Below are 27,158 nucleotides of genomic sequence, written 5' to 3' on the forward strand. Positions count from 1 at the left end.
AATGAGGCTTTTTAGTGAAAACATGGTTTTCTGGCTTTTTGTGGTCCAGATCCACCAGTCTATACTATTATTAACTCATTAGGCAAAAATAATTTTTAAAAAATGTAAGCATTTAACAGCAACTTACAGGGTCCATCCTGCAACCTGGGAACTTAACGGTACGGCGAAGAATGTTTCCCTGACCCGTAAGTGCAGCCGCTGCTTTGGCCAAGCAGCGTAACGGGCTCTGCCCTTTCACCCCAGAGGCTCCATCTCCAGTGCGGGAAACAGCACCGCCAGGCACGGTCACCCACCGGGATGACGCCTACGGCCTGGAGATCCAGGAGGCAGCCAGCAGGACGTGCTGCGCTATCGACAGCTGTCCTAATAACACCCGGACATTCATTATGTATGGAGTGGCAATGCACGGCCACACACGCGTGATCACTCCAGCGAGGACCCTGGAAAAGGCCGCTGAAGCCGCGTCGCCGTGAGCTTCTGTGCCGGCGCCACCAGGAAGGCTCCTGTGAAGAGCCGAGCACCCAGCCCGCACTTCCTCCTGCCTTGCTGTCACAGCAGTGACATTTATTTACCCAAATGACGCTTGCTGGCCTTGAGTGCCAAGGAGACAGCCGCTGCTTCCAAGTCAGAGGCCCAAAACGGCAGCGCACATGGTAGGCACTAACAGACGTGTATTCCACTGAAAACTAAATAGCGGGTGCTCACTCTTACACACCAGGGAGTGTGTGTGGGGGCTGCACGTTCCAGGCAGAAGCACGGCAAAGATCTCAGCAAGTAAATATTCTTGTTTATCTAAATTAAGAAGACTCCCTGCAGAAAGAGCCCTGCCTGTCAGCCTCTGCAGCGGGCAGGGTGCAGCCATCATCGCCCCGTCCCCGAGGGTCAGCGGGCGCAGATGCTGGGTGTTGCAGGGGCCGAGGAAGGAGGGCCCTGGTGTTTGTGTGGCAGGGAGTGCAAGGACTGGGCTTACCAGGATCATGTGGCCGGTGGAGATGTCCATGTTGGACTGCACGGGCTCCTCGGACCAGGATGAGGCGCTGCTGCGCGCGGAGGGGCTGGGGATCGGCCCGTCGCTGAACTGGGATGAGACGCTGCTGATGCGTGACGTGTGTGGGCCCTCGGGTCGGTCTGGTGGCCGCGTGGCCATACGCTGGCGGCACAGCTCCTGCAGGACAGGGGGAGGAAGGGCAGGGGGTTAGTGGCATTGGGGACACCCAGCAGGACGAGGGCCACGGCACCCACGTGGCACCAACCCCTTCTCCTGCTAAGATCCAAGGTTCAGGCAGGCGAGAGTTTACCCCAGGGCAGGCCCCCGCAACATGACGGTCAACGCACCCCAAAGCATGCGCCCAGCACGGTGCCCCGAGAAGACTTCAGGCTTGTGCAGGAAAAGAGATAGAGGCCTTGCTCTCAGAATCTGAGAATACAAACACACATACACACACACATCACAGATACACACATCACACATATACACACACATACACCACACACACACCACACACATCACACATATACACACACATACACCACACACACCACACACATCACACATATACACACACATACACCACACACACACCACACATCACACATATACACACACACCACACACACCACACACATCACACATATACACACACACCACACACATCACACATATACACACACATACACCACACACACACCACACACATCACACATATATCCACACATACACCACACACACACCACACACATCACACATATACACACACATACACCACACACACCACACACATCACACATATACACACACACCACACACACCACACACATCACACATATACACATACATACACCACACACACACCACACACATCACACATATACACACACATACACCACACACACACCACACATCACACATATACACACACACCACACACATCACACATATACACACACATACACCACACACACCACACACATCACACATATACACACACATACACCACACACATCACACATATACACACATACACCACACACACCACACACATCACACATATACACACACATACACCACACACACCACACACATCACACATATACCCACACATACACCACACACACACCACACACACACCACACACATCACACATATACACACACACCACACACACCACACACATCACACATATACACACACACACCACACACATCACACATACACACACATACACCACACACATCACACATATATCCACACATACACCACACACACACCACACACATCACACATATACACACACATACACCACACACACCACACACATCACACATATACACACACATACACCACACACACCACACACATCACACATATACACATACATACACCACACACACACCACACACATCACACATATACACACACATACACCACACACACCACACATCACACATATACACACACACACCACACACATCACACATATACACACACACACCACACACACCACACACATCACACATATACACACATACACCACACACATCACACATATACACACATACACCACACACACCACACACATCACACATATACACACACATACACCACACACACACCACACACATCACACATATACCCACACATACACCACACACACACCACACACACACCACACACATCACACATATACACACACATACACCACACACACGCCACACACATCACACATATACACACACATACACCACACACACCACACACATCACACATATACACACACATACACCACACACACACCACACACATCACACATATACACACACATACACCACACACACCACACACATCACACATATACACACACATACACCACACACACACCACACACATCACACATATACACACACATACACCACACACACCACACACATCACACATATACACACACACCACACACACCACACACATCACACATATACCCACACATACACCACACACACATCACACATATACACACACATACACCACACACATCACACATATACACACACACCACACACACACACCACACACATCACACATATACACACACATACACCACACACACCACACACATCACACATATACACACACATACACCACACACACACCACAGACATCACACATATACACACACATACACCACACACAGACACCACACACATCACACATATACACACATACACCACACACACACACCACACACATCACACATATACACACACATACACCACACACACCACACACATCACACATATACACACACATACACCACACACACACCACAGACATCACACATATACACACACCACACACATCACACATATACACACATACACCACACACACCACACACATCACACACACACCACACACACACCACACACATCACAGACACACACACAACACACATATCACAGACACACACACCACACACACACACCACAAACATATGTCACAGACACAGACACCACACACATATACACACATCACAGACACACACACCACACACACATACACACATCACAGACACACACACACTGCACACGCCACAAACACACACTCCTATAGATTCAAGAAAGCATCCACTGGATCCTCCCCTGTCATCAGCATGGAATATTCTGGGATAACGCCACAGTAGCCTTCGTTGGGTGGCTTCTCATTCTATCAGAATATAAGCCACAGGGGAGGCCGGGGGCGGTTTGCACTGTGGACTGAGATACAGAAACTGGTACCACAATCAAAGAGTTTGCAGAAAAAAGAAGAACCTCATTCTGACGTTTCTTTCTCTTTCCAAAGCAATGTCCAAGAGCCCATGCAAGAGAAGGCAAATGGAGCCACGCGGGAGACAGAAGGCACAGGGGAGGGAGAAAGGCCTGTGCTGCTGAGTAGACACCAAAGCAGAAGTTCCCGGATTTAAAGGAAACTCTCAACATAACACCCCAAGACAGCTTCTGAGGGATCACTGCAGGGTCTTCGACCCTCCTTCCCCAGTCAAAGCTCAACCACACACGCGGCGGGCATCCCGAGCACCTGCCCGGCCGTATGGGACCCGCCTGCAGGCAGGACACGGCCATGCAGCCTCAGGTGCTCAGAACACGCCGGGACCCCGCTGCTGCCGCTCACCTTCAGGGTGCAGCCTGGGTGCCCCCCTGACGTCTGACCAACAATCTCGTTTTGAAAGTGTTCTAACCACTGTGTTAGGATAGCCCATCCTATTGCCTGGTGAAAATATACCTGTACCCTGAGTCTGCAAAATGAAATGATACACAGAAAAAGTTTTTAAGAGAACTGGAGCTCAACAGAAGAGGTGAAAGTGCATTCGTGAGAAAAAGAAAGGCTCTGGGGAACCTCGTGGGCTGCTGCTGCCTTGGTTTCATTTTGGTGGTGTCGGGGGGAGGCCAAGCCACCCACTCGCTCCCCCCAGCCGTGTGCGTCAAAGGTCTTGCACTCCCCAAGGCAACTGCCAAAGCTCAGGAAACACTCCATGTGTCCCTTCTCCCTTCACCCCGGGGTGCCGGCTTCCTTGTGTCCATTCTCCCTTCACCCCGGGCTGCCAGCTTCCTTGGTTTTAAAGATGTCTGCCAAGCCCACCGGCACCACACCATCTAGAAAACATTTCCCTCCACCTGGCTCTCTGGGATGAGCAATTCATGCTCCCGGGCTCTCTGCTTCGTACTCGTAGCGAGATACAGGTGCTGTGGGAAGGGGCCCTGCGGCCCCCACTCTCCAGGAGCCTGCAGCCCCTGTGAGAGCAGCTGGGGACAGGGAGGATGACTGCAGGGACGGGGGGGATGACTGCGGGGACTGGGGGGGATGACTGCGGGGACAGGGAGGATGACTGCGGGGACTGGGGGGGGACGACTGCGGGGATGGGGGTGACGACTGTGGGGAAGGGGGGGATGGCCGCGGGGATGGGGGGGGATGGCCGGGGGGACTGGGCGGGAGGCGGATAGCAGCAGGGACAGGGGTGGGAGGATGGTCACAGGGATGGGGGGGCGGGGGGGATGACCCCGGGGACTGGGGGGGGACGACTGCGGGGATGGGGGGGACGACCGTGGGGAAGGGGGGGGATGGCCGCGGGGATGGGGGGGGATGGCCGGGGGGACTGGGCGGGAGGCGGATAGCCGCAGGGACAGGGGTGGGAGGATGGTCACAGGGATGGGGGGGCGGGGGGGATGACTACGGGGACCGGGCAGAGACGCACAGGGGAAGGTGGACTTTACCAAGCGCCTCTGGTGAGGGTAAGGGGTCTCTAAGAAAAGGGAGAGTTCCAGTTCCTTCTTTCCCATACATCTTCAGGTACTTGTTAGTTTATAGACAGTTTTAAAATAGTGAGTGTGTTTAAAAAAATCCACCCACGTTTTCTCAGAATCTCAAAAACAAAGCAAAATAAACAAACAAAAAAACCCCACAAAGGATAATTCTTTATTTTTTATTTTTATTTTTGATATGGAGCCTCACTCTGTCTCCCAGGCTGGAGTGGAGAGGCACGATCTCGGCTCACTGCAACCTCCACCTCCTGGGTTCAAACGATTCTCCTGCCTCACCCCCCTGATTAGCTAGGATTACAGGCGCCTGCCATCATGAGCGGCTAATTTTTCTATTTTTAGTAGAGACAGGGTTTCACCATATTGGCCAGGCTGGTCTCGAACTCCTGACCTGAGGTGATCCACCCGACGAGGGATGATTTTAATAAGGTAGATGATACCAGTAACCAACCTGAGTATACATCTCATTTATTTCTCAATTGTGCACATGAATTTTGCTTGACGTGGGGGAAAAGCACACTGAGAAATGTTTCTGAAGTAACTTCTATCTCTTCACACAATTTCTCCAGAAAAATAACGTCCAACCAAAGCATGAGAACAGCTACAGCTAGGGAACCCAGAGGGTCCGAGAATGTGACCCTCTGGGGAAGAGGATTTGAAACGCTGGAGATTTACTCACATAAAAATAAAAAATCAAGCTAGTTCCATGCCCATCCTGTGATTTGCCACCCATGGGAGAGCTACAGTGAGGTCTGAGCTCTGTTATTTCCTGAGTGCCACGGAGGGTGAAGCCATCAAAGGCCCCACAGGACTGAGGTCCCTGCTGCACCACAAACTTCCGTTTTTATTGTATTTATTTTTCTCCCAAAGTCACCAATAGCAAACAACCACAAACTTTTCAAGTGACCTTGGGAAAACCTCTAAAGGTCTCTAAGCCTATTTTTTTCACTTTATAAATGGAGATAATCCTATAGTCACTGTGAAGATTAAAATAAATGGTTTCCTGTATATTCAGTGCTTAGCATGGAGGCAGCTACAGAGAAAGCCTCAAGCATTAATGAGTAAGAGAGACGTATTAGTGAACAGAAGTTAAGGCCGTTCTCTAAGCCAGAGCCAAACTCTTGACGGCTTGGCAAATGTAAAGATATTTCTGAAGAAGTTACAGAATTTATTATTACTATTATTATGAGACAGAGTCTCGCTCTGTCGCCCAGGCTGGAGTGCAGTGGTGTAATCGCAGCTCACTGCAACCTCCGCCTCCCGGGTTCAAGCGATTCTGCTGCCTCAGCCTCCCGAGTAGCTGGAATTACAGGCGTGCACCACCACACCCAGCTAATTTTTGTATTTTTAGTAGAGACGGGCTTCACCACATTGGCCAGGCTGGTCTTGAACTCTTGACCTTAGGTGATCCACCTGCCTTGGCCTCGAAAAGTGTTGGGATTACAGGCGTGAGCCACTGCACCGGGCCAAAGTCGCAGAATTTAGAGCTGGACAAGCCGACATCGCCTCCTCCGGCGGGTGGCTCAGTGCCCAGTGGCTCAGTGCTGGTGCACGGTGAGGGAGACCCAGGGTTCGGTGCTGCTCAGCGGGGACGGGCGGCTCTCACCAGTGGTCTCGTGTCACTGCGCAGCGCAGGGTCCTCTTGAAGGTCTTAACTGTTTCAAAGGAGGGAAACTGCAATAAAGATCCAAGAAAAATGTCCCTGGCAGAGAGGAAGCGCCCGAAAGCTTGGCGCAGAATGCTGGAGACCCGTGGTGGCAGCTCTTCGCCTGTGCAGAGGGAGACGCTGCCGTGGGAGAAGGGTGTGCCCAAAGCAAGGCAATGCGCGGCCGGGGACGCTGCTCTTGCCTGAAGGCCCTCTCCCTGCGGGCTTCCGCCTGGGAATGGGGGCAGGTGCTCTAGCCGGGCGCTGCTCCGCTCTGAACCCACCGCTACCAAGTTTCTATTTAGCAAGTGGCTCAGGCAAACATCTGAGCAGCGATAAGGCCGGGAATGGCCTGCAGGGAGGAATGGGATGATGGGGAAGCCAGGTCCTGGGCCGAGAAGGTTGGCAGTGATAAGGCCAGGAATGGCCTGCAGGGAGGAACGGGATGGTGGGCAAGCCGGGTCCTGGGTGGAGGAGGTGTCTGGGGCTGAAGCCCCCCATGCTGCCCCTGAGCCTGGGGGCAGGTGAGAGACGCGTCCTACTTCCCTGGACACTACGATGGGCAGGACGCGGCTCCCCGGAGGCACCAGCCATGTTTCCCTCACATCACCAGCGCAGGCTTTTCTGAAGGCTCTGGGGGAACCTGCCACTTAGGAGAGTCTCTGCACCTCCACAAAGCTGCCCTGAGACAGAGGCAACGGGGCCACCATGGACGCCTCCTAGAAACCAGGACCCAGAAAACAGGTATGTCTTCAGAGGAGCAGGATGAGAACTGCAAAAACAGACCTAACTTTGGTTCTTTTCCTTGACGTCCAGGGCAGTCATTGACTCTTCCACTCATAGCACCTGCAGTCAGAGGGCCTGATTTTGAATCTGGGCTTCAGGTCTTACTGACTGTGTGGCCTTGGGAAAACACTAATCTCTGTGTGCCTCAGTTTCCCCATCTGTGAAGTGGTGATAATGGTACCGACTTCACCGCTGGGAGGATTAAATAAGATAACATGCTTAGAGTGAGGCTTTGCGCCTGTGCCTGGCACACACCAGGTGATTATTTGCTGTTCCTACTACGATGATTATTAGTTTATTCAAAATCAGGTTTGCTATGGTCCCTTGCCGAGTCAGCACTGCACAGGGTGCCAGGAACACCAGGCTGAGCCAGGCTGGGTCAGACTCACCAGGCCCTGACCCCCAAGCACTCCCACGCCACCCGGAGCTGGGCACGAGTGACCGCAAGAAGCGATGGGAATGACAGCAACAGCACGTGTTGGGCGTTCGTGGGAAGGGGTGCCGTGGGGCCAGGAGGAGGGGACCCTCCCTGAACTTGAGGTCAAAGAAAGCTTTAGGCAGGAGAGGCTCAGGCCCCAAGGCTAGGCCGCAATGGCACCTGCAGAGATGGGGAGGTGCGAGCAGGCATGGGGCCTGGAGGTGCGTAAGAGCTTCCACGGGGCGAGGAAGGAGGAGGAGGAGAGAGAAGGGGCCGCCACTCCCTACAGCCTCCTGGGTGGGCAGTGCTGTGGGCACAGCGCTCTGCATCCGCGCCGCGACTGCTTTCGGAATGTGCTTTTCCAGGGCGAGCCTTCTTTTTGGACATGGGATGTACCCGATGTCTACAAGCTGGAAGTAACGTTGCCGACCGTGTGCTTCTTGTGCATGCAGGGTCTGAAGGGAAGGCGTTGCATCCACCGCCCACCTAACCTCACGGCTCAGCCACGTCCACGCAGCACGGTTCAGTCAGAAGTTCACACCTCATTCGACCCAGCTGTTGCTAAGTCAGTGTGGCTGTCATGGGACCAGCCGAAGGGTGTGCTGCCTCACGCCGCACCTCAGGACACCCACAAAGCATTGCTTTTGCCACATTCTGCTTGGCCACGAAGCCACTTTCTGCAGCCCGAGCTCCACCCCCGACCATAACCCAGGCGGGGAAGAAGTTCCCCGGGCATCGGCGACTCCCTGCAGGTACGGCAGGGGTGGCAGGGGGCGAACAGCGCACCAGCCCCGCGAGGAGGTCACCGCGCAAGGGCTGTGCGCGTGGAAACCATGATGACATCACACCGACAAGTTAAACCCTGGAGTCCCAGCGGCACTGGCTGTCGGCCGTCCTGCACGTGCCCCCGGGAAGACGTGGCTGCAGGCCCAACTCCTGGTGTCTCCCTTGGCGATAAACACAAGAAAGCCATATCTATCTACTGGAGACAGAAACAGAAATTCCTCACAAGTGAGCTGGAAATGCGCCAGTCTGCTGCACTCATGGGGAACAGGGTCGGGCCAGCTCCCTCCAAGGACAGGGGCTGGGACGTTTGGCCGCTGCCTCTCCCACTCACTGTGGCCTGCCCCTGCCAGCGTCCCTTCCCCTTGGTGTGTGGCCCCTTTCTGGGCCACCTGCCAGAGCTCCTCACAGTGGGGACCGGCCCCTCCCTCTCCACCCTTCCCTGGACACTCTTGGGAATCTCCAGACGTGGGGAAAGCCAGGAAGGAGCCTGGATTCTGCCTCATGGCTTGCTGGAGAAAGCACTGAGGGGCATCTCATGTGGTCTCATTCACTGGTCCTTTAGGCTGATTATAGTTTCCAAATTCATAATGGAAATTCTATAGTCTGTCCATTCTCAGTCCTTTACCTTAACATTTAAAAATTTTGTAAGGGAAAACGCACTTCTTACTAGAATGGAATAAAAAATGTAGAACGCTACTTGACTTAGTAATGGTTTAGCCAGTGCCAACGAGACAAACCTCACAGCATTTGAAATCGCTCTAGGTTATAATTTGGGACATTTCCACCCTGCATGAGGTGACTCTAACCCTCTAAGCAAGGCTGCCAGTGCGGGCTCACTGGAGATGCCACTGGGAGCTGTTTTTCCCCTCTCAAGACTAGAAAGTGACTGGCTACAGCGGGGGAGGGGGCCACACTCCTCACTCTTCATTGAAAAGTAGCATCCACACCTGAAAAGGCAGTCGCATCCACGGTGCTGAACGGAGGCGTGAGCTTGCTGACCGCTGAGGCGATGACTGAATGGACGGCGTGGCACACATACTTCTTTAAAACCTCAGTTGAAGGTTACAGCATCAGCTGCCATCACACCAGAACTGCCATCAGACGAGAGCAGCCGCTGCCCGTATCACCTGCGTTCATTATCAGACTTCTGTGGGGGCCCAGGGCACAGAGCGGGGGCTCCTGTCAGCCAGCGACAGAAACGGCCATCGCCACTGCAAACACTCTAAGTACCATTCTGTGTGGTGAGTTTAAAATACAGAACTGTAGTCGGGTGCGATGGCTCACCCCTGTAATCCCAGCACTTTGGGAAGTAGGTGGGAGGATCCCTTGAGCCCAGGAGTTTGAGACCAGCCTGGGCAACATAGTGAGACCCCATCTCTAAAAAAATAATTAGCTAGGTGTGGTGGCGTGCACCTGTACTCCCAGCTACTTGAGAGGCTGAGGTGGGAGGATCACTTGAGCCCAGGAGGATGAGGCTGCAGTGAGCTATGATTGCACCAATGCACTCCAACCCTGGTGACAGAGCAAGACCCTGTCCACCTACACCCGCCAAAAATACAGAGCTATGATCTCGAGAGCATTTTATCTGAGCAAAAGATAATTTATAAAGCAAAATCAACAACATGAGCCTCCTCTGAGAGGAAGCTGGAGGCCAGCCCCATCATGTTTTGAAATTTCCCTGATTTATAATCCTCGGTAAACACAAAGGGTGCATCCTCACCCGGAACAAAACTCTCCTGGTCAGACGGTGAACACCCCAGAGCGAGGCCTGTGGGCCACACGAGCCTGCTGAAGGGGTTAACCGGCAGTGGTGCCAAGCAGGAAGCCCCGAGACCTGCCCCTCCACAGCGCCTGCTTGCAGGGGCCCAAGGGCCTCCCCTGCACGGCCTGGCCTGGGGGCACTGACACATTTTTGGCAAACAGATCTTGGCCGGACAGAAGGTCCAATCCTTCCAGCCACTTCACTTAAAGGAAAATCTTCTATTTAAGATCCAGACTCAGCCTAACAATCACGAAGATGGCTCTGTTTATGATCCGCGACGATGCACCTTCAGCCACAGAGGCCCAGTGTGTGCAGCTTGGCGACCTTGAGTTTGTAAGGACGAGTAAGACCTTGTGGCATTTGCGTGACTCAATAACCAACAGGTAATTAAATATGAATGAAGAAGAAAGGTAGATGTAACCACATAACTCTTTTGATTGTAGATTTAGCTGCAATGTCGGCGGCACTCGCGAATTCCCTCCCCACTCTGAGGAGCTGGACGGAGGCTTCATCCCACTGAGGGCTGGGCATGGGCCTGCCTGGCCCACCAGGGTGTGGATGAAACCTGTTTTCTTTTCTCTTCCCAATTCATACTCTTTAGCAGTGAAGAAAAAACAATATATATGTGAACTAAAAAAAAGGACTATAAATCATGCTACCATAAAGACATATGCACACATATGTTTATTGCGGCACTATGCACAATAGTAAAGACTTGGAACCAACCCAAATGTCCATCAATGATAGACTGGATTAAGAAAATGTGGCACATATACACCATGGAATACTATGCAGCCATAAAAAAGGATGAGTTCATATCCTTTGCAGGGACATGGATGAAGCTGGAAACCATCATTCTCAGCAAAATATCACAAAGACAGAAAATCAAACACCACATGTTCTCACTCATCGGTGGGAAGTGAACAATGAGAACACTTGGACACAGGGCGGGGACCATCACACACCACAGCCTGTCAGGGGCTGGGGGCCAGGGGGAGGGATAGCATTAGGAGAAATACCTAATGTAAATGACGAGTTGGTGGGTGCAGCAATCCAACATGGCACATGTATACATATGTAACAAACCTGCACGTTGTGCACATGTACTCTAGAACTTAAAGTATAATTAAAAAAAAAAAAGAAAAAAAAATTCCAGGTACAAAGGGGAAGTCATTTATTTTTGTGCCATGCTGCCTTGCATTTTTGGAATGCTTGTCCCTGGAGATGGAGCTCACATCTTTCCGGAAAGCTCTGAAGGTCCCTGCGTCTCAGTATAGCTGCTCTGTAGCTTTTTAGCTGTCTGGCCCCTCTTAGGTGTTGAGAAAGTTATTAAGAAAATTATTAAGGATAGCATGTCAAATTCCCAGTGAGAAGGACGCATTTGCAATAATGGAAAAAGGGCACAGTTTTGCAGGTCATCTCCATAGTAAAATATCAATGATTATAATGTGCCTCTATTCTTGAGAAGAAAGTATTCCAGAGCCATTAGTGTGTTAGAAAAAAAAAATCCCATAGTAGAAAATGAAATCCATTATTGGCAAAGAAAGCAAGCCAAGACAGAGCTGAGATCTGCACGGTGTGGCCGTGTAAGGCAGAGGCTGAGGACCAGGACTCTGGGTCCAGATCACCCGGGGCTGTGTGCCACTGGACAGGCTGCCAAAAGCTGTGTGTGTGTTTTTAATCTGTGAAATGGGGATGAAGGCAGAGCAGCTCCACAGAGTTGTTGGGAGGACTCTGAGGGTGGATGTGTGTGGAGCACAGAGTACAAGGCCTGGCTTGCACACTCGGCCCGTGGGACACTGATCTCAGGGGGGTGCAATGAGTACACAGCCCGGCTTGCATACTCGGCCCATGTGACACTGAACTCAGGTGGGTGCAACAAGTACACAGCCTGACTTGCACACTTGGCCCATGGGACACTGATCTCAGGGGGGTGCGACGAGTACACAGCCTGGCTTGCAGACTCGGCCCTTGTGGCACTGATCTCAGGTGGGTGTGATGAGTACGAGCCCTGGCTTGCACACTCAGCCTGTGGGACACTGATCTCTGGTGGGTGCAACGAGTACACAGCCTGGCTTGCACACTCGGCCTGTGGGACACTGATCTCTAGTGGGTGCAACGAGTACACAGCCTGGCTTGCACACTCGGCCCGTGGGACACTGATCTCAGGTGGGTGCAACGAGTACACAGCCTGACTTGCATACTCGGCCCGTGGGACACTGAGCTCAGGTGGGTGCAACGAGTACACAGCCTGGCTTGCACACTCGGCCTGTGGGACACTGAGCTCAGGTGGGTGCAACGAGTACACAGCCTGACTTGCACACTCGGCCCGTGGGTCACTGATCTCAGGTGGGTGCAACGAGTACACAGCCTGACTTGCACACTCGGCCCGTGGGACACTGATCTTACACGGGTGTGGGCATCCCCCTGCCAGTGCCCGCATCTACATTTGGGCACAGAGAAGCCACACAGCCTCACGGGAGCTGGGGGCCTCTGGCAGGGCCTCCTTCCAGGACACAATACCAAGGAGGCCAGACCCCCAGGGCTGTCCGCACTGGATGACCCTCTGGCCACTCTGTCCTGCTGATGAGACCCTCTCCCTGCCTCCTCCCTCTCAGTAAAACTAGAGTAACTAGGCATTTTTAAAGAAGATGGTGGCGTCTTCCACTGTTGCCCTAAATGGAAATGCTCCACCGCAAAACTCAATGTGATGCTAGTGCCTCACGACCTAACACCCTCCCCACGGGGCAGCGTTTGTCAGGAACGGTAAACCCAGCGCGTCCGCACCCAGGCGCAGAAACTCTCCATCAGGGAAATGTGAAAAATTGATCTTTTTGCAGCTCGGTGCTGCCTCCAACACATCCAGAGCCAACTGGAACTGTGAGTGTGAGCCCAGTGGCACCGCAAGCGCCCACACCACACCCTGCCCTGGGCAGAGTCACGTGGGACCATCCCCGCAGGACAGTGCTGCACCCAGAGCCCCCACCCTGAAAGCTTCCCGTGCTCTGAGCAGCTCCTCAGGTGTGAGCACACAAACAGAGGAGGCCATGGTCAGCACGGCACATTCGGACACCACAGTCCTCGCTCGCCGTAGAGCCGCCTGCTCCTCTGCTGTGCCCAAGCCGGGGCCCTGGGCGTGTCCGCAGAGTCCTCAAAGTATCTTATACTTCTCTATAACACAATGTGCAAAATAAGCTGAAGAGGATTCTGGGGGCAGAAATTCATCCATACACATCACAAGGCAAATGTCTCATCTCTTAACTCAGCATCTGATGAGGAAAATTACAGAGTGGAAATCACTCAGAGAAGAGACCTGTCATTCTCGAATTCTGCCAAAAGAAGACCAAGACAACAAAGGTTTCAGGAAAACCTCTCTGCACGCTTCCGGGAGCCAACTGAATGAAGCTGTGTTGCCCCAGTGTGCGCACAGAGAGCCTTGGGTTTTTAGGGTTATTTCGAGAGTGTAATCACTAGTAACAGGACAACACTAAGGAATTAAACGTACAAAGCCGGGCAGGAAAAAGTGGGTTCATTGGGCTCTGCTGGGGAGGAATAAAGGCCACTCTCCAGACTGGACGTGGCACCAAGAGAACGTGGTGAACGGGAACCGGCTCTGTTTGGGGAGGGCCCTGGCCTTCAGCTCAGAGGGCAACACACAGCAGAAGCCGCGGGGCCCGGTGCAACCACAGGTGGCTCAAATGTAAAACGGTTAAGGAAAAAGCCTGTGCTCTGTCAGTTTGACACGGTGGCTGCAGGGCACGTGATGACAGGAAATCTAAACAGGAAGGTGAAATGTTGAGAAAGCGTGTGTGGGGAAAAGGCCGGGGAAAAATATTCCAGGTTGTTAAACGGGGTCATGTGTCATAGTGGGGAAAAAAAGAAAAAAAGGTTTCTTGTATAATCACCTCTCCCCGATCATGACACAGTTTTACTTGATTTTATTTCATCATAAAACTCAGAGGGACTCAGAAGGAACCGCCTCACATGCTAGGCCAGCAAGGCCAGCTGGGAGCAGAGGAGCAGTAACCAGTGATTTCGTTGAGGAGAGCGACTTTACACAAACACTCCACCATGCTAGGTCTCTGATCGGCACCGCTACAAGGTGCTCCGGGTCTGGGTGCATCTGGGGCAGCCCTGTGAGACCTCAGGGAACACAGGGCCACGCTCGCTTCTGGAGAGGAAACGGCCCACGGCCGCCCCTGAATGCCACGGGAACCTCCCTTCTTCTGCCACGGAGTCAGGGCCCCGGCAGCCGAGCCTGTCCGTGATCTAAGCCGGGACGTCCTCAGCTCATGGCCCACGTGGCCAACGCTGCTCTGGTGACGCAGTCCCACCGCCTCCAGTGGCTTCTCCTTGGTGTCCAGGTAACTTTTACACTTGGACCAAGAACAACGCACACACGTGTTTGCACGCACACACACACACACACACACCCCCAGGGGAGGATGCCCCTGACAGCAGCGCCCAAGCCAGGGCCACAGAGCTCTGCAGGCCCCTCCCCGCTCCTGACACATGACAACACCCAGTCAGGGGCTGTAAGCACAGCTCCTGCAGGAAGGGGTTCCACGCACGGGCAAACGAGCCGAGTCAGCCCACGATGAGCGATGTTGGCCAAGCAATATGGAGTGAGTTTTTCCCATTTCGCAAGATGTTTTCTCAAAACAAAAATTAAAGATATAGACATGTTTCATGTAAGTGAAAAATAATTTTCAACACTCTTCTAAATGCGGAACAGTCTTGGAACAGCCTAAGATCAGTAGGAAAAAAGCGGCCTCTCCCCTCGCTCAGCCCCCATCCCTGCGGCGCCCAGAGCACTAGCCCTTCCTCGAGTCCCCACACAACCTCGCGGCCGGGCTCCGGGCATCCAGGCGTGTGCTGTTTCCTAGTTATTTTCACGTCCATACCCCTGCCTCCCACACTCAAGAGCAGAAGTCCTTCTGTCTGCTTTCTGTACCCGCAGCATCTACGTGGTGCAGAGGGGCCCTCGCTGAGCCCCTGCACACTGGTCAGCATCCCTGGCCTCCAGGTCACGGCTTGCTCAGGGACCGAGTGTCCCACACCAAGGCAGCCCTGGGGGAGCAGCAAGGGGCACGGCTGGAGCAGCTGCATCAAGCCCCCGCCGGCCGACAGCTGCGGCTTCCTGCTCTGGGGAGATGAGGGCTGTGTTTGAATCTCCTGAAGCCCCTGGTGGGTGGCTGGGAAACGCAGGTGCTCCACGTGAAGCACAGAAGGCACGTACGGGCTCGCGGGACCCGCGGTCAGCTGCATCCGAGAGTGACCGGTGCTGAAACCCGACCTCCTGCCTCCCTTTTTCTTAGGGACTGCCTCTCCCCTAAGACTAAAGACACTCATATTCTTCATTTGCTCTGCTCCTGATAACCAGGAAACAGTTGTGAAAATAAAGACATTGGAAGGAAACACAGAATTTTAATGAGCATCTTCTCTCTGGAACAGCCCATATCTAAGACCGGCTTCTGTGATGGTCTTTAATGCTTCCATAAAGGTGGCATCTTAGATGTGAGAGGGAGCACCTTTAACCCACGATGCCTGCAACCCTTCCCGTTGTCATGGGAGACCCCAGTCACACCGCAGCAAAGCCCCTCCAGCCAGACTGCGGTTGGTGAGACAAATCCCTCCCTTCCCGGCTCCCACGGAGGATGACTCACCGGGCAATTAAGTTCTAAGGGCTTCCAAAAAAGTCAGTGGTGCCTTCAAAGTTCACAGATCCAACACGACCTCTGTGAGCAAAGCCAGCCTTGAGAGGCCCCACAGGCTGAACCTTGCTTTTCAGTTTCATAGTCAGACAATTTAAAATAGCCAGTCGGTAAGAAACAAGTCATCTGCCTTCAGAGCAGCCCAGGCCTGACGTGGAAGTAGAGAACGGGCAGCTGTTTTTTTTACAAGAAACTTTTGCACCTTCCTAATTTTCTTTTTGCTCAGAATAAGGGCTGATTTTCATGTGCCATCCCTGTCATCACCCGCATCTTCAGCCTGCAGCGCGTAGGGAGGACTCCCCATGGGCGGGCAGGACTCTGGACCTGAGAACTGCACAGGATGGTTTCCAAGAGGGTTTACATGCTCCCCCGCCCCCCGCCCCCTGCCCACAGACCTGCTCTTACCACATCAAGATCTCAGTTCAATGTATGGATTCATTCTTATCGAGCACGTAAAGGTCCCCGGTGGGTGCTGTGGGTCTATTGGACAGACCTGGCCTTTGGGAAGCCAAGGCTGTCCCCACACGGGCTGGTCTGGTGTGGGCAACAAGGCCCACTCTGCACCCAGGCCTGCCTCCATCCAACACAATGAGGAAGTCACCCTACACTGGAGGGATGGTGACGAGACGTCACCGCAGAGGCGGCAGAAGGGATAAAGGGGAGGTAGGGATGAATAGGGCCCTGGTGTTCGGGATGGGACGGGCCACCCCGGGCTGAGATGGAAGCTCAGGGGACTGGGGTCTGCACAGGGCTGGACAGATGGGAAGGTCTGCAGGGATATAGTGGGAGGGGGGGCGGTGCAAGGGAGGGAGCCGGGCAAACAAAGGCTCAGAAGCAGAGGAGCCCAGCCCAGGGACACAAAAGGTATTCACATCCTTCCATTCGGTGGCCACCACGGCTTAATTAAGCCAAAGGAAGGGCAGGGGCATGCGGGCTGGGGGTGGAGCAGCTACTGGAGCAGCTGCTTGTCCATTTTCGGAACTGCACGTCGTTCTGGGGCCCAATTATTCTACCTAAAACTGATCTGAGTGACACTCGAACTGCACAAGGCCTGAAGGACGCCCTGAAGAGCTTCTTCCTACCAGACCCCCGAAGGCCAGGGTCTGGGGGCCTGCTGGGAATCCCGGTCTCAGAGGTCTCAGCTCTGACCTAAGGGTGCTGAGCCCTAAGGTCTGTACAGGGAGTTTCTAAAAGTCTACGCTGTACCCCAAGAAGGGGACGGGTGGGGCAGCAGCCCTGGAGGAAAACCCGTGAGCGAGTCGTGGAGGGAGTGTGAGGGTTTTTGGGGAGTGAACTTTGCAGAGGGTGCTGGGAGCAGCCGGCCCGAGGACACCGCTGACTGTGGGACAGGGACCACGGGTCGCACGTGGGTTGTCAGCTCTGCCTCCTCACTTGGGGTTGATTTGAAATCTCAAGATGTGTCTGAAAACCCCCCCTGGAGAAGCGAGGGGCCCGCTGGGAACAGGAAGGCCTGAGCAAGACAGACGCATGCCCAGGGCGAGGAAGGGGAGCCTGGAAATCCACCCTCAGAAGAATCAGACACGTTTTCTAGACTTTCCCCTTCACATTTCAGCTTCACGTTTGGGGCTCACTTAACAATTTGTATATTTGTTCTCCTTGAATCTGGTAGAGAATAAGAAATCCCTGGGATGGGGACAGAAATAATTCTGAAACTCACACACCAGCTCCAGCTTCCATCCAATTTAGTATTTTGTTTTGCAAAAAAATCTGCATTGTATTTCCTCCCACTCAGAAACATCCGATCTCTGGTTTCAGGGTGCGTTTTACAGGCCAGGAAAGGTGATTCCAGGTCGGGAAAGGCCATTCCAGGAAGATTGCGTTATTGTCCACTCTCCTGCATCATCGTCTTCACCAAAAAAACTGAAAGCGACGAAACGCCTACCCAGAGGGCAAATCCAGCTTCCGCTCTCCTCAGAGGCACTCAGTCCAGTTATACATCAATGCGAGAATAGTCCCAGCACTTATCACTTGTAAACTCTTTTAATTGATTAGCTATTAAATGGCATAAGATCAATCCAAGTTTAAACCTGTATATCAAATCCACATTCCACAAACTCTGTAGTGAATTATGTATTTTAAAACATGCAGCTTTACTGGCTAATGTAATCGTCTGCGAATCTTCCCATCTGTTCTTCAAGTCACTGTACCTGGAGGCGCACACCAGCACAGACCCAGACACTCAATTCTGGGGCTGCATTATTATCCTGTACATTAAAAAATCTTGAAAGGGTGCTTGTTCACACCTGCCACCTTTCTAGTGAGTCTCTTGTACTTGCTAATAGAGAAATAACATACCCAGGTTCCATCCTTTTTTTTTTTTTTTTTTTTTTTTGAGACGAAGTTTTGATTTCGGCTCACCGCAACGTCTGCCTCCCAGGTTCAAGCAATTTTCCTGCCTCAGCCTCCCGAGTAGCTGGGATGACAGGTGCACGCCACCACACCTGGCTAATTTTTGTATTTTTAGTAGAGACGGGGTTTCGCCATGTTGGCCGGGCTGGTCTCAAACTCCTGACCTCAGGTGATCTGCCTGCCTCGGCCTCCCAAAGTGCTGGGATTACAGGTGAGCCCCTGTGCCAGTCCCAAGATTTCATTCTTAACCATCAGTAATTCTCCCAAAGCAGAAAAGCCACGGAGACGTTACATTTTGAGCAACAAAGTTTCAGAACAGCCGGCTGGATGAAGAAGGGAGCACTATTCTGCAGCCCCCATGGAACAGGAAAAGCCGCTGTTCAGACACCTGCAGAAACGCCTGACTCTGCCCACCTCACGTCCACATAAACCTGAAAAAATGGGAGAGGAGTAGCTGTCTGCCCCTGGAAGCCCCTCCATTTCCCTTGTGCATCCTGGCCCATCTCTCTCTGAGCTCAGGCCCTTCCATGCTCCTCTCCCACCCCACAGAGGCCCCCTCTGCCGTTGCGTTTTTCTTCCTCTCCCATGTTCTGGCCTCACGTTCTCTGAACCCCACCCGGCACCCAGGGCTACCCGCGTTCTCTGAGCCCCATGCCTGCCCCACCTGGCACCCAGGGCTCCCCTAGGGTCACAGTGTTGTCTGTTTCCGGGTTCACACTGGGGAGTCCTTCACAAAGGCAGACTGGGCCGACTCTGATGTAAGATCAAGTTCTCTGCTGTCCCTGTTGTTTCAGAAAATGGGATTCTACCCTTAGAAGCGATAAGCTTTCTGAGAAAATGCTTTCTGGGTCAGCTCCAAGTTCAGCTATCCCGAGGTTCCAAGGCTGTCTGCCCATCCAGACCTAAGGTGTCCAATCCTTAGGGGTGACCCTCGGGCCAACACCAATCACAGCCCTGGGGACCCCCACGTGTCAGCCATGGCAAAATGAACCCCCAACACAGCAGGGGAGGGAAGGAGGAGGCGGGGCTCACAGAGCAGAGAGCCATGGAGAGCTCCGGGCCCAAGGAGAGAAGAGACAGCCAGGCGGCGAGGGACTTGTCCTGTGGAGGCCTCCCCAGGAGGCGAGGGTGGGGGGACTCCTGCTGGAGGCGGCCGGCAGATCAGCCTTCCTAATCCACGTCCTCAAAGTGATCCCCGTTTGACATTTGGAAATGACTTTCATCTGCTGGGTCCTCCTCGGTTTGACGCGCAATTGCTTTTCCCGAAGCTTTCTCCTCTCGTAACACCCAGCTCCTGCATGCCGTGGCGGCTCCAGCCATCATTCCTCCTCCCGCCACCCCGCGCAGCCTCTTGCCTCCTTTTATGCCGGTGTACGTGTCGTGTGAAGAGCTGGGCTTTGCCATCTTTGACAGGCTAATGCATTTCACCACAGATAATGCCATTCACCACAGAGGCGCATTCTCTCTCGTGCCCATCAAGGCAGAGGCTGAGAAGAAGGTCTGCTTTACAGCAACGGCCTGAGGACCCTCAGCCCCAAGGTGAGGCCCCGCGCAGGTACCTCTGTACACGCCTGTGGAGTCCCACCCTGTCGTGTGCACGAGGCTGTCACCTGGAGATTCCGGCCCTGCCGGGCGTCTCCTCCCACGCCGAGCTCCTCCTGCCGGGGGAGTCTGCAGAGTTCTGGGTGGGGGAGGCTCCAGGAGCTACCCGAGGCTTCTTCTCCTTGCCAACAACGATGCCCTCCTCCCGAGGGACAGTGGCCCCAAGGGGAGCCGGGAGAGCAGAGGCTACAGGCAGGGAGTGGGGAGACCCAGCCTTCAAGCACAGCGGTGCTGTGGGCACAGCGCCCCTTGGGTGGGACTTGCCTCTTGCTCACACCCACTCCTACCTCCTGGTACCCGCCTGCTGGAATCTCCTCCCCACCGCCTACCGTTTCTTTTGAAATCCCAGTTTAATCCACTTTTTTACACTTCCCTTTACTCTCTCAAGTGTCTCCTCCCAACACCCACTTTATTTCACAGCGGCTCGTGTCCTTCGGAGAGCCTGCCTCCCGCCATGGGCAGCAGGGTTCCCGCTGAGCTGGGCCCACCTGACCAGGGCTTCCCTCCTGCCGAGCCCTCACCTCGATGTGAGCCCTGAAGCCCCTTGGGCTGGGAGGTGAGGTGTTCAGAGCACAGATGCCCGAGGCTGCACCTGCACCAAGACCTGACCTTACCCCCCAGGGCCCCGGACCACACAGGGGCTCACCCGGGTGATGGCTCACCCGGGCGTTGGCTCACCCGGGCGCCTTCTCCGAACACCTTCCATCAAGTGTCTTGAATTCTGCAGAGCAGCCCAGGTTTCAGGGCTTTGCTCCTGTTTTCTTCTCTGGAAGTGCATGCTTTGCAGACGCCATGTGCTCAGTTTTAGTTCAGAAAATGTGTCCCGCCTCTCTAATCAGGTCTAAGGGAGGGGAGCAGCTCATGCCGAGGAGGACGTGTGCGGAAACGGGTACCCTGGAAACGGGAGGAGCAGGCAGGAATCCAACACCCATCCCAGCCCCGCGGGCACTGACAGTCGCTGCAGACCGGGCAAGTCACCCTCGGGCAGCGCTTCAGAGCTGACGTGGCACCCGCACCCACAGGGCTGCCCTCATCCGCATGGCGGCCCAAGAGGAGGCCCCAGTTCACAGATGAGGAAGGCGGGCTTCGGGAGGGAGGGGCTGGGCCTCGCACCCCAGGGAATGGAAGGGCGATGGCACCTTTCTTCCATGAATTTCACTATTAGAGGAGAAAAAGTTAAAAGATGAGAAGTGTGGCAAGAGGGGAATAGGATAAGAAGGAAGAAACGGAGGGGGGTGAAAGCAGGCAGAATGTGCCTCTTCTGATCCTCCTGGGGTCACTCAGCCACACCGAGCCATGGACCGTCCCTTGGAGCACCACAGACTGCAGGGTTTGTCCTTGTCACGAACTCAAAGAGCTGACCTCTCTGGGCCGGCACACAACTTGCAGCCGAGTCCTTTCCACGACGCCCCAGCTCCCTGTCTAAACTCTTGGCCCGACTGGGAGGACCTCTCCCCTCTAGCCCAGTTCCTCCTGGCACCCCTGCAAATGCCCACCCTCTTGGGTCTGTCCCTACCCTGCAGATGGCCCCAGCACCTGCCCCAGCCACGCCTCCATCTCCCGCCAGCCGCCAAGAGCTCCACCCACCACCTGGCCCAGCCCCTCCTCTGTCATCTCCAAGGATTTGATTTCAGTTTCACACGAATCACCTCCTAGTGATGCGTGGACTAATGCTGTTTACCGCCGGTTCACTTTCATTGCAAACTCCTCATCTCCAAGAAATCATCAACCGAGAAAAGAAAGGATGTCACCTTTTCCCAAATCTCCCACAGTGCCTCACACTACAGAGGGAAGATGGTGGAGGAGCTGTCCAGACCCACGGGACAGAGAAGCCCGGGCCAGCCCCTCAACACCCTGCAGTGGGGACAGCGCAGCTGGGGACCGCCCAGTGCAGCTCTGCCACTGGCCCTGTGGGCTGGGGCGCCTCTCAGTTTATCTGCTGCTGACTTTGCCCCCTTGTAAAACAGGGTTGGGAGATAATGAGATGCCTGGGGAAGGTGTCCTGGGTCCCTTTCCACAGGGTCCCTTTCCACGGGGTGGGTGACTGATGAGGACAGGGGGTGCCTAGGAACAGGGGCTCGGAAGGACCTGCTGTGCATGCAGGGGTCACCCCAGGAGCGACCCTGGCTTTGGCGAGAAGGAAGTGTTCTCTGGTTCTGGCAGAGAAATGTGTGAGGCGGGCTGGTACACAACACAAGCCTAAGGGAAGCAGCACCCGCTCCACAGACACCACGCACACCGCCCCTCCCCTGGTGCTGTGCAAGCACCCGTCCTCCTCCCGGGGCCCAGCCCTCTTCCTTGGCTGCTGGAGTGCAGGGTGAGCACGTCTGGAAGAAGCCTGCAGCCCCCACCTCCTTTCCTGCGCCCCTCCTTGTGTGTAGCAGGAAGTGGCTTCCTTAGGAAGCAGTTATTCGAGTCATACCCAGGTGTGAAAAGCTACCAAGGTCAAGGCAAACATAGGAATGGCCTAGTGCCAAAAGGAAGCCACAGAATTCAGCCCTCCACATTTTATGTCTTAGACTTTCCAATTTTTTTTTATTTCCAAATATCTCACTGCGTGGTCTCTGTGATTTTAATTAAGTCTGATCTAATGACTACTGTCTGATGGGCGGAGTGGCTTGCTGTACCCCAATGAGCAGCATGCTTCTGTTTTATGTTTAGAGGTTTCTCTGGCCACCTTTCGAGACTTCATTGTTCTCTGAAGATCGAGCTCTATCTCTCAGGAGCTGTATCTGAGGAAGCATTTTGGGCAAAACGGCAGGATGTACACTGCTTTTGGAAACTGCATCTGTGAACACTTCAGATTTATGAGAAAAATGCACTTCAAAGGGGCACCTTCCAGAAAAACGTTCAGACTCATGGTGAAAAGGTATCTAGAAGATTCCATGGAGCCTGCAGAAACCAAGCTGGCTGACCCCACATACTGATGATCTATACTGAACACACAGGCAAACAAAAACAGGTTCTTCCCACATTGGGGACGACACGTACCCTTTACCCTCATCATCCTGGCTAAATTCTGCAGGTTTCCTTCCGATTTCCTTCACATCAGAAACCATGGGATTTGGCACCAGTGTGACAACCATTTAGCATTTGCTGATTCCTAGTTAGTCCAGGGAAGTTCTGTGCCGCCATGGAGTATGGGAGGAGGGAGGCACGGCCTTGCCCTCCCGGGGCCTGGAGTCTGTTCCCGGACAATCTGCAAAACCGAATCCATGTCTCGAAAGTTTCAAGAGAATTCTACTGTAGACATCTGTACTATCAGCTACATTTGGAAAGGATTATAAAATTAGAAAATATTCCATTTTCAGGCTTGACTTTACAATAAAATATTCTCTAATCATAATTATTTCATAACAAATGATCTTTAATGTTGTATTTTTATAATTGTAAACTATTTGGCACAGTTTTCACAGGGTGCCCTTCATTTTTGAAGCAGCATAGATTTTGCTTATTTGATTTTTGCAAAAAATATATTATTTTGACCTGGAAATTTAAATATATAGTGAGGAAAGCCATTCTAAGATACAGAGCTGATTGAAAAGGCTTTGTTAAAAACTTCTGGTGGGGTCAAGTAAACCTCAGGAAAAGTCACTGTTTTCCAATTTAATTGTGAACATCCTACTTCTATTACTCGTGATTACACCAATGCCTGAAGATTAAACTCACCTAGAGAAAGAACGGTCTCTTAAAGCCCCAGAGAATGAACCAAGGCGTGACCTGTGCTCTTTGTCAGAACTCAGCTTTCTGCACCGGGGGTAAGAAGTCAGGGTGCATTTGGGACTTGCAGACACGCCAGCCCCAGTCAACTGAGCACCCTCAGATCGCAGCAATTGCCACCACACTGTCACTGCCTTCGTAATCACTTGCTAATGGGAGCAGCAGCAGCGACCGAGACGTGCACTTAGCCGCTGTGTTTACAGGAGGTCCCTGTGGCCCGGATGCATGCTTTCCTCTGGGTTTGGTTCCAAAGGCCTCCAAGTACACAAGGAAACCTGCTGGGTATTGTGAAATAAACCATCAAAAGAGAACTTGCTGAAAATTCTGCAGGAGTCTCTGCCCTCATGTCGGGGAAGGGAGAGTGGGCTGGCAGAATACTAAACTTGCTGCTCAAAGATGATCAAAGCCTCAAGGAAATGGATGCAACATTCAAAGAGACTCCGAGAGAAAAGGAGAAGAATGTCTTCCAATCATCTAACGACTTATTTTTGGCACAGTTTTTACCCAATCACCTTCCATAGAAATAGGACACCTACATGAAAAAAAATGCATAAAGTATACTGGTACCAAAATCACAATTCTTCCATGTCTTCACATTATCCTTAGTGTGTGTGTGTGCACATGTGTGTACAAATATATATATACACACATATATGCATATACGACAGGCTATGCCAATTTGAAAAAAAAGAATAAAAGTCAATAAAATTGGATTTTTACATCATGAAGTACAGAATTAATCCAAATATATCACGTTTTATCTATTTAGAAGAAAAAACAACATTTACTAAAACAATGGGGAGAAGTTTGGTGTGAGTAGTCTGTTAAACAAATGACCTTTAAGAATATATTTCAGTTATTCTGAAAGTTAATACACCCAATTTTTGCTCCAGTCTGAGCAAATTAAACTTGGCTGGATTATCTGATGGGGTTGATATCCTGGTAAGTGTCAAAAATATGAGAGTCTGTCAAAAAAGATTTGCTTTTCCAATAGGTAAGGCAAACAAAAATATCACACTCATGTAAACGAAGAAAGCTCTAACATCCTGACCCTGTCCATGAAATAGTTCTATTTTGAGGAAAAACAGGTAAACATGTTTGAAGGTGTTTGCATTAGAAGCTAGTAATTCAATCTCCTTACTGCTTCAAAACTATTTTAAGAAAAGCTCTCTTACTCCCCAGGAGCACAACGTGGGCCCCCTGTGGTCCCAAGCCCAGGCTCTGACTCACACACACAGGGGTCGGGGCGGGGGGGTTCTGTACAAGCACTAATGATGTGCGTGCATTATCAGGGCTGAGGCGGACAAATGCTTTAGCAGAGGTTGGCAACATGAGGGGCCCCCAGGTCACGCGGGAAGTGCCAGGACACTAACCCAGCTGCTGTTTAACGGAGGACATGAGGATTCACCTTTTGGAACCCCAGGGAGGACGCAGCTCTACACCCTGAGGCCACCAGTGCCCCCCAGGATACCACCTCCACGCACCCGTCTCCTCCACTCCATCAGAACATCTCTGCTCCTGACCTTCCTTTCCCCAGGTAAGAACACAAGTTCTTTTGTTTAAAGGGTAACTTCATATTCTGATATTAATAAAACTTATGATATTGCCACCTACCATTCTCTCTCTCCGAGGTTACCTACCTCTCACCTACCTTGCACAATAATCTTTTTATTTTTCAGAAGCTTTAAGACAATGAATTGAGTAGTTCCAGCATGTCCCCATGAAATAAAGCATAAGATCAAGTTGTTCCATTTTCCTTGTAACCCAGTGATGAGAGTTATCATCCACAACCTCACTGTGATTATAGAATCAGCAAAGTACACAGGTTCAGTGAGCCAGAAATAAATACATTAATGCGAGAAGACACCTTTCCTGAAATTTGTTTTATGTTTGCAATATTTTAAAAAACTTTTCAAACAGATTTTTACACTTGACAGGGGACTCATGGCTGTGATAGAAAACCCAAGTGAGATATGGATACGTTAATGAATTAATACCTGCTTCATTTACCAAAGTAAATATCCTTTCCTTGTAACCACAATTGTCTGAGTCCTTGACACGTTACTCAGCTAACTTCAAAGTGAACAATCATACAGCCCCATCCTCACTACTGCGTCCTGCTCCACCAAAACACAAATCACAACAACACAATGGTTCAGCACCTAGAACTTTCTCACCGGGAAACAATCCACCGTGATGGGGCAAACCCCCACTTTAATCAGAGTACTTCCCGAAAGGGCATTTTGTGGTGATTTCAAAGCTAAACCAACCAGAGAGTCTTTACACTCATTTCATTTCCAAATTTTCCTAGATCACATTTTTAAAGAAAAAAAGTTTTTTTTCCCTTTTTATTAATCTGGATTGAAGAAAAGCACACATTTCATTTATTGTCTGGATTACAGATTCTTATTAAACAAACCGGAGCTCATTATAAAATCAATATCAACTTAACCACCATGCCCTCAGGAGGAACAGCAAAAAGGTCACTCCAAGAAATTCAAACAATTTTCCTGCTGGAAGGGCATGATTTTAATTACAGATACTATTAATTAGAGCTGTCACTGGGAAGGCTTTTTTTTTCTGTTAATTATCACAAACTCAGTCCTAAGTATGCATTTTCAACCTGCAGTTTTTTTTTTTCCAAATTAGCCATTTCTGCATCCAAGTCCAACCTTTCCATTCTATCAATATTTTATATTTGAATTTCAAAGTATATCAAAGGGTGCCACTCTTTCTAAAAATCTCTGCCTGTATGATCTTCCGTCTCTCACGCATGGAACAGAACTGGTGTGATAATTTATTTATGTAGTGACACAGACTTGGCCTGAAGACCTGGCATCCTACATTGAAGGTCTTGCTCAATGGAATTTCTGGATAAATTCTTACTAGTTTATGTGACATTTTTTTCAGGCTGCTTCTTCAAACGTGATTTTCCTTTTGCTTTGAAGCAAAGCTACGCACTGCAACTGAAATGCCAGCCTCAACACATTTGAAGTTGCCATTTCTTTATAAGAAAAAGATCGTCCTGACCGGGCTGGTGACCCTCTCC

The 27,158-nt window shown here is 51.9% G+C and overlaps 1 protein-coding gene across 9 annotated transcripts in view; it reads right to left on the reverse strand.

Annotated features, from left to right (window-relative positions):
* The window catches only part of PTPRN2 (protein tyrosine phosphatase receptor type N2), a 1,079,664-nt gene that overhangs the window by 123,575 nt on the left and 928,931 nt on the right, over positions 1-27,158 (reverse strand). For all 9 annotated transcript variants that reach the window (XM_034965368.3, XM_055115580.2, XM_034965369.3 and 6 more), the window contains one exon: positions 971-1,165. In XM_034965368.3, coding sequence (XP_034821259.1) covers positions 971-1,165 — 195 coding nt within the window. The remainder of the gene's footprint in view (positions 1-970; positions 1,166-27,158) is intronic.

Source organism: Pan paniscus, chromosome 6 (genome assembly GCF_029289425.2).
Source record: "Pan paniscus chromosome 6, NHGRI_mPanPan1-v2.0_pri, whole genome shotgun sequence".
Taxonomy (NCBI): Eukaryota; Metazoa; Chordata; class Mammalia; order Primates; family Hominidae; genus Pan; species Pan paniscus.